This window comes from Salvelinus sp. IW2-2015, linkage group LG4q.2, assembly GCF_002910315.2.
Source record: "Salvelinus sp. IW2-2015 linkage group LG4q.2, ASM291031v2, whole genome shotgun sequence".
Classification (NCBI taxonomy): domain Eukaryota; kingdom Metazoa; phylum Chordata; class Actinopteri; order Salmoniformes; family Salmonidae; genus Salvelinus; species Salvelinus sp. IW2-2015.
The window spans coordinates 27902077-27911178 of NC_036843.1; the positions used below are offsets into that span (position 1 = coordinate 27902077).

Below are 9102 nucleotides of genomic sequence, written 5' to 3' on the forward strand. Positions count from 1 at the left end.
TTGCCTGGTCAGAAGTAGTGTGGTTATATAGGTGATATGGTGCCCTGGTCGAAGTAGTGCGGTATATAGGTGATATGGTGCTGGTCAGAGTAGTGGGTAATATAGGTAATTAAGACAGCATATCACCTATATACCGCACTACTTCTGACCAGGGCACCATATCACCTATATACCGCACTACTTCTGACCAGGGCACCATATCACCTATATACCGCACTACTTCTGACCAAGGTGACATTTAGCCTAAAGCAAGATTCGGAGTGTACCGCAGTACGTGACTGCTGTTTTTCCCATTACAAATATAGGAGGCTTGTTGTAGTACTTTAGTCCTTCCTACGTTGCTCGAGGCTGAGTTTTGTAACGTGACAGAGAATTCCTTGTGCTGCCATGGGGAGATGTTTCTACAACTTGATTGGAGTCCATTCAATTGTGGTGAATTCATTTGATTGGACATGATTTGGAAATGCACACACCTGTCTATATAAGGTCCCACAGTTGACAGTGCATATCAGAACAAAAACCAAGCCACGAGGACAAAGGAATTGTCCGTAGAGCTCCGAGACAGGATTGTGTCGAGGTACAGATCTGGGGAAGGGTACCAAAAAATATCTGCAGCATTGACGGTCCCCAAGAACACAGTGGCCTCTATCATTCTTAAATGGAAGATGTTTGGAACCATCAAGACTCTTCCTAGAGCTGGCCACCCAGCCAAACTAATCTGACAGAGCTCTAGAGTTCCTCTGTGGAGATGGGAAAACCTTCTAGAAGGACAACCATCTCTGCAGCACTCCACTAATCAGGCATTTATGGTAGAGTGGCCAGACAGAAGCCACTCCTCAGTAAAAGACACATGACAGCCCACTTGGAGTTTGCCAAAAGGCACCAAAAGACTTTCAGACCATACTCAGGACCTCAGACTGGGGCGAAGATTCACCTTCCAACAGGACAACGACCCTAAGCACACAGCCAAGACAACGTAGGAGTGGCTTCGGGACAAGTCTCTGAATGTCCTTGAGTGGCCCAGCCAGAGCCTGGACTTGAACCCAATCGAACATCTCTGGAGAGACCTGAAAATAGCTGTGCAGTGACACTCCCCATCCAACCTGACAGAGCTTGAGATGATCTGCAAAGAATAATGGAAGAAACAGCCCAAATACAGGTGTGCCAAGCTTGTAGCGTCATACCCAAGAAGAATCGATGCTGTTTTCGCTGCAAAAGGTGCTTCAACAAAGTACTGAGTAAAGGGTCTGAATACTTATGTAAATGTAATATTTCAGTTTTTTGTTTTTAATAAATTAGCAACATTTTCTAAAAACCTGTTTTTGCTTTGTCATTATGGGGTACTGTGATGTCATTATGGGGTGTTGTGATGTCATTATGGGGTATTGTGATGTCATTATGTTGTATTGTGTGTAGATTTATGAGAATTTTTTTCCTATTATATCTCAGCACCATGTAGAATAGCACGTAAAGTCAGTGCCCTGGGGCCCCAAATACAGTAGTCCGGCCCTGTGTGTGACCACATTAATGTCGTGTGTTTCACTGTAATGGAAATGAGCCATTGAGGCAACATTTCAACTCGATCTCACGGTTTTAACAATTTGACTTCAGATTCTGACGTTTATCCACATTTCTCCAAACGTCACATTTCAAAGTGTTTTTGACACCCTCGATTGACTCCTGCTCAGCATCATTGCATTTCTCCAAACGTCAAAATTCGAAGATGAGGGTTAAGGTTTTTGGATACGGTTAAAACATTGTGTTTAGACATTCATTCTGAATGGTTAAGTTAAGGGTTAAGGTTTGGGATAGGATAGGATTATTATTTTTTTTAAATAAAAACTGAAAACATGACCTTCGGATTCGGAGTCATGGGATTACACCCATCCACCATCCCCTTCCACACTGCCCAAGCAAAACACACGCCTACTTGATAGAAATAGCACTTACTGTTGCCCCTAGTAAGTAAGCATTTCACAGTAAGGTCTGCACCTGTTGTATTCGGCGCATGTGACAAATAACATTTCATTAATTTGATTTGATTAGTAGCCAGTTTCGAAGACATTTCCCGACGTCCTCAGGACATGGACAGACGTCCAATTTTCGAAGTCAATCTTGAGCGATCATCCTGGCCATTTTGGGGTCAGGAGGTTGAGTCTCGACAGAGGTACTAACATGATAACTATGTTCTGGAGGACCCATCTTTCACTGTGTGTGTGTGTGTGTGTGTGTGTGTGTGTGTGTGTGTGTGTGTGTGTGTGTGTTGTGTGTGTGTGTGGTGTGTGTGTGTTGTGTGTGCTGTTGTGGTTGTGTGTGTGTAGGTGAGTTTCACAGTCTCTCTCTTAACTCCAGTCTGGCTCTCCAACACAGGGATCATGCTGAGAACGTCTTCTGCTCCTGCTGTTACCCAAGACTTCAATCTCTTCGCCTGCATCCATCTTCTCTTCTCTCCCTCACTGGACTTCAGGCCGTCTGCTGGTAGTTTTCTCCTATCTCTCAACACTAGCGTCTTTCTTCTTTCCTCCTCCCTCGGCTGCGGCTTCCTCCAGTCTCTCTCCCTTTGTCTGTTTGTTCTCATCGTCTCCTTAGACAATAGTGTGTGTGTCAGACAAGCTTTATTTTCCCTGTCAAGTGAGGAGACAGAGAAACAGCGCAGGGTGGACATTTGCAAGTGAACTAGATTACCATCTAGTGGTCAAAAAACCGTCACAGTGGAAACGCTACAGTATGAGGTCAGACATTCAATACACAACACATGCACACATTATATCACAATACCACACCACACACACACTACACATTCCACATAACACACACACACACAACCACTGATATGAATTTTTGCCACTTTTGGGACAACATTGTTCAACTCTTGACAGCGCTATACCTACTACACAGCCTCCTACACAAAGCTTTCCTAAGAGACAAGTAAACATGTCCAAAAGGAAATCAGTATATGTTGTGTCTATGTCAAAAAGTGACATTATAAATAAAGGTGAATGTTATCGTGTCAGTTCTAAATGGAGTGTATTGCTATTGGACCAATGTAGACCTGCCTGTGAGACTGTATGATGACCTATAATAGACACTGCCATGACCCCTTTGGTGGCGATCCGCGCTCATAATCCATGCAGAAAAGTAGCTGTGCAATTTGTACCGAGAGAGAAGAGAGGCATGAGGGAAGAACACTGAAGAACAGTATGAACGCAGCTGCACACAACAACACAAAACACACCACACAACAACACCAACACACACACCACACACACACACACACACACACACACACACACACATATCTTAATCCCGTCTGATTTGTGCCTAGTCAGCTGCAGCTACGTGGCGTTTCGAGTATAGGACGTAGAGAGAGGGAGAGAGGGGGGAGACAGAGAGAGAGCGAGAGAGCTCCCGCGATACCCGCGACACTGACCAGCGCAGACACGTCCTCGCCTCGGGTTCCACGTGGATGCTGTCCTTTGACCAAAACAGATGCCAGTTCGAATACTTTCAAAATACATCCTTCTTTCATTCTATTACTTTTATAATTCCTCCTCTACATGAGGATATTTATTATCTAAAGTCAACAAAGCTAGATAGATGTAATCAGGGGCTCCATATAGCTTCCAACTCTCCTGTCATGTCAGATCAGTGATTACTTTAAAGAAAAGGAGGAAGGAAGGATGTATTTTTAAGTATTCGTCCGCGGCCCAGGCCTCTCGCCGCTGCGCAGTGCAGTGTAGATATTACCGGAGGGCGAGAGGGTTGGGCTGAATGGTAGAATCTCCCGCTATGAAATCAGAATCAGAATTTACAACAGGACGTTAGGATGCGTTCGTTTCTCTACTCATCAAACAGGCCAACAGGTAGGATATGACAACATTGCGATGTACGATTGCAACAATTTAACCCAATGCATCATAGCTGATAGATTACATTTTGAGGGAGAGATTGATACTTTTGTAGCACCAGATGGGTAAAATGTTGCAGCATTAGCATCACTATAGCTGTGTGGGAATAATTGAAATGTTTTAAATCATTGCTATACGTTATGATGATTATTTCTCATAACCTACGGTTATTACACGTTCCAGAATAACAATTCAAAATGTTTTAGTAAGTAAATGATCGGCCTAAATGTTATATACAACACGCTTACAATACGCCTACAATGTTTAATGTCGGACCTGTGGAACCTGAAGAATGATAGCGACATTGCTTGTTGCGTTTGCAGGTGCGTCGTTAGAGTCTGGCGCTGACATGCTGGTGACAGGTGTGCTATCCCTGCTCCTGCTCGCGCACCAGTGTGTGTCCGCGCCACAGGTGCCCGAGGACCAAAGGTAGGTCCTGACACACACACACACGCGCGCACACACACACACGCGCGCGCGCAATGAAAGTATAGAGCAGAGATCATTTGGCGTCAAGGTTTTAAAATGACCAGCTCAAAATCCTAACGGGTCAAAACTGGATTTTCCAGCAGAGTGACTTTTCCAGTTCAGTTTAATTTCTGGGTTATGTTTTGTCGTGCTTTTGTTGTTTCTATTTCTTGGTGAGCCTGTCAGACAACACGACTACACTGTATGTACTGTACCAGCCTCTGAGGTGTGAACTTTCAGGTGTGACTGCGTGGTTGGTTGCTAGAATAATAGTGGGCACTGAGCAGACAGTCAATGCCAGCTAGCCTAGTACATCACTGGTTCATTTATTTTTCAGGATATTTATCGAGACCAGTGATCAGAGCTAGGAATGTAGGCTATACTGTTGGACTGTCTTTCAGGTCATGTAGGAATAGCAGAAACAGGAAGTATGATGTTAAGGAAACACTCAGGTGAGGATTACATCACATCATTTCCCTGGCTGGTAACAACAACAGAGAGAGATATGTGTCAGAGTTCAGAGGGAGCCTGTTTATGTAGCACTTCAGGTATAGGTCAAAGGGCAACTTTCCCTGCACTTAATACTAGCCATAAAACCAACACAAATTATTTCTGTTATCACCCTTCTCTCTCTCGCTCTCTCTCTCTGTGTCTCTCTCTCTATCTCTCTCTGTCTCTCTGTCTCTCCTCTCTCTCTCTCTCTCTCTCTTTCTCTCTCTCTCTCTCTCTCTCTCTGTGTCTCTCTCTCTCTCTGTCTCTCCCTCTTTATATCTGTGTGTGTGTGTGTGTGTTTGTCCCGCAGAGTACAGTCAGCAGGAGCCCTTCCCCCTTTCACACTGGCCAATCCCTTCGGTTCTGGAGAGGAGGACCGCAGGTTAGTGGCATCTTTTACTTTTAAACCGTTTATTCCAGCTAGGGGCCAACTCTATTAAATACAGGGTTGAAGCAGGGAAAGAGAGCTAGTTGGTGTGCAGGGTTTTGCTCCAGCCCTAATTTAACAATTTTTTAAATGTCTTTATTTAAGCAGGGACATCCTGTTGAGACCAAGGCCTCTTTCCTAGGGAGCCCTGCATGTACACAATCATACAAATGTAAAATATTGACAAATATAACGCAGTTATCAAATTACAAAATACAATCAGAAAAAACAAGCCCATTCTTCAGGTAAAAGGTCATTAATCAGCCATCTAAATTGCCCTAGTGGTACCAAAACATAACATTTTTGAGAGTTTTGGAGATTATTCCACAAGTAAGGTGCAAAGAGAGAGACGGGGTCTGTCCCTGAGACCGTCCCTGAGACCGGGTCCGTCCCTGAGACCGGGTCCGTCCCTGAGACCGGGTCTGGTAGCTCATTCGTCTGTAGGTTAACAATGAAATAAGCTACGGCGAAAGCTTGTTCAAGAGGGCTTTATAAAGAAAAATTGTGCAATGCCTAGATGTACGAGACTTTAAAGAGGGCCAGCCTACCTTCTGATACAGAAAGCAGTGATGTGTACTGGACCTGTTGCCTGTAATAATGTGCAGCGCGCTATGATAAACTGTGTCCAATGGCTTCAATACAGTGGCAGCTGCATTCACAGACGATATCACCATTGTCTATAACCGGTATGAATTTCGACTGAATGATTTGTTTTCTATCTGCTTTTTAACTAAATATATGATCTATTCCTAAACAGGAAGCACGTTTTAATTCTTAACTAACTCATCAATATGCTTTTTGAAAGATAGCTTTTTGTTATAAGTGGTGACATGATCAGTGTGGGCACCATCCAATGTACATACGGTGCATTCGGAAAGTATTCAGACCCCTTTACTTTTCCCACATTTTTTTGCCAAATGTATAAAAACTAAAAACTGAAATATCAAGTTTACATAAGTATTCAGACCCTTTACTCAGTACTTTGTTGAAGCACCTTTTGCAGCGAATACAGCAGTGATTCTTCTTGGGTATGATGCTACAAGCTTAGCACACTTGTATTTGGGGAGTTTCTCCCATTCTTCTCTGCAGATCCTCTCAAGCTCTGTCAGGTTGGATGGGAAGCGTTGCTGCACAGCTATTTTCTGGTCTCTCCAGAGATGTTAGATCGAGTTCAAGTCAGGGCTTTGGCTGGGACACTCAAGGACGTTCAAAGACTTGTCCCGAATCATTCCTTTGTTGTCTTGGCTGTGTGCTTAGACTCATTGTCCTGTTGGAAGGTTAACCTTCGCCCGAGTCTGAGGTCCTGAGTACTCTGGAGCAGGTTTTCATCAAGGATCTCTCTGTACTTTGCGCCGTTCATCTTTCCCAGGTCTCTGCTGCTGAAAATCATTCCCACAGCATGATTCTGCCACCACCATGCTTCACCAAAGGTTTGGTGCCAGGTTTCCTCCAGACTTGACGCTTGGCATTCAGGCCAAAGAGTTCAATCTTGGTTTCATCAGACCAGAGAATCATGTTTCTCATGGTCTGAGAGTCCGTTTGGCAAACTCAAAGCGTGCTGTTATGTGCCTTTTATTGAGGAGAGGCTTCTGATTTTGATTGGATTATGCGACTCATTTATGCTGGATGAGAACCTCTGTGTTCCGCGGGAGTTGGAATGTATTCCATTCTCCCTGAAACAATCCCTTCACAGAGAGTTTGTTTGTAAAACCTTGATACAAATCTAGACTAGATTACATTGGTACTTTCTGTACCGTGAAGTAACGTGCTACCCAGTCAGGTGGGCCCGCGGTTGAACCTTCTAACCCTTGACCTCTAACCTCTGTGTATGTCAGGCTGCTGCAGAGCTACATCAAGGCCAACCTAAAGGAGGGACATGGAGGGCCGGATAACACCTGGGAACAAGGTAAACACACACACACAACCACAGCACACACACACCACACACACACACACACACACACACACACATCACACCACACACACCACACACACACCACACACACACACACACACACACCACACACACACACAACACCACACCACACACACACCACACCACACACACACACACACACACACACACACACACACACACACACACACACCACACACAACACACACACACACACACACACACACACACACACACACACACACACACACACACACACACACACACTGACATTATTAATGGATCATCTTCCTATTTCCTGCTGGTCAGAGGTGTTCTTCCTGTTCAGTCTCCATGACTACGACCGTAGCGGTCACATGGACGGCCTGGAGATGATGAAGCTGCTCTCTGAATACAACTCCCACAATGCACCTGGAGAACAGTCAGCTGAGGTGTGTGTGTGTATATATATATATATATAGAACATGAATAGAAAATCTCTTCAGTGTTGTAGTTAGGACATATATTGTACTGACTGACATAATTCTGTCCTCATAAAGTCAGTTGATCAGCTAGATAGCATGACATAGTGTTAGAGGGGTTTGTATATCAGGATGCACATACATCATGTAGCCTGTACTGTTGTCTAAATATAAATATAGGGTTACTGTAGGACTTACTGTTGCTCAGCGTAACTGAATATACACTCTGAATCTGACTGTACAGTGTTGCACTTAGTTAATCTGCACCCTAGGCCAATGCTTTTGTGTGTGTGTTTTCCAGGTGGTGGCCATGGTAGACTTTCTCCTGCAGACTCAGGATCTAAACCAGGACGGTCTAATAGCTCCCCCTGAGCTTCTCTCTCCTCCCAAACTACAACAGCCAGACTCTAACTCCCAGGGTGCACCTGAACAGGAAGGGGGTGTAGATGTCAAAGAGGGAGTCAATGTTGAGGAACCAAAACAAGAGACAGAGCAGGAAGAGGAAAAGGAAGCAGAGGAACAGCTCAAGGAGGAAGAGTCAAGGCCAGGAGATCAGGGACAGTAAATTAAGACATGAACATTCTATACAGGAAGAGGCGAAAGGACCACATATCCCATAGGCCCCTGCTGCTGATCATGAGCAACAAAGGCCTGCTCCTGTACTACATCAGGGGCAACCTGAGATGTAAACACAATTATAATACGCAAACAGCACAACACTTCCATCCAGAGAGTTGGGTCAGCCAATAGCAGGGGCCTGTTGACTGACATGCAGAGTTACCAAATCACAGCCTCTTACACACCTTTGAGGGTCTTGTTTCAGTTTCAAGCTGATGGATTGTCCACTTTTTTTGTAAAAAAGTCAAGGTATGTTGTTTTCAAGCTGCTGTTTCATTTCAACACATTGCTCTTCTGAACAAGAAACAATATCTCAGGTTTGAATGTGTTGTGCCAAAAGATATGCCTTACACTGCTAAATAGCAGTTTGTCCATTTGGTTTTCATATACTTTTTGCAGTAAATAGTTACCCTGTTGAAGCAATCCAAATTAAGCCATAAATTAGAAATGGACAATTTGAAAAGTTCAGGAATACGTCAAGTGCAACGCCTTCCAACGATACTTGGGAGTCGAAGTATTCCCCTTCCCAGAATACACTGCAGTTCATCCCCCCATGGATGCAAAAGGAATGGACTGAGTTAGGAAATAAGTGGAAAATTCAAGCTCATGGATTTGGGCTCCTCATTACTGCATTTGTTGACTAGATTCATCATTAGGGACATTTTGTTTTTACTGGTAACTCAGGTCAAAAACCTTGGTCCCTTATGCAACCGGCAAACTAAAACTTGATTTTTACAAATACTTTTTTTGGTTCCCTGCACAGCCCCAATTCAGAGTTGCACACGTTCCTTTGAAATCCATGAAGGGAATTTA

The 9102-nt window shown here is 44.1% G+C and overlaps 1 protein-coding gene across 1 annotated transcript; it reads left to right on the forward strand.

The window, feature by feature from the left end:
• The first annotated feature begins 3742 nt into the window (after positions 1-3742).
• Positions 3743-8886, forward strand: cgref1 (cell growth regulator with EF-hand domain 1). The gene is made up of 6 exons (XM_023987125.2): positions 3743-3863; positions 4232-4337; positions 5179-5250; positions 7131-7201; positions 7520-7641; positions 7973-8886. The coding sequence occupies exons 1-6, from the start codon at positions 3827-3829 to the stop codon at positions 8234-8236; spliced, it is 672 nt and encodes a 223-aa protein (XP_023842893.1). The 5' UTR covers positions 3743-3826; the 3' UTR covers positions 8237-8886.
• Positions 8887-9102: the final 216 nt, after the last annotated feature.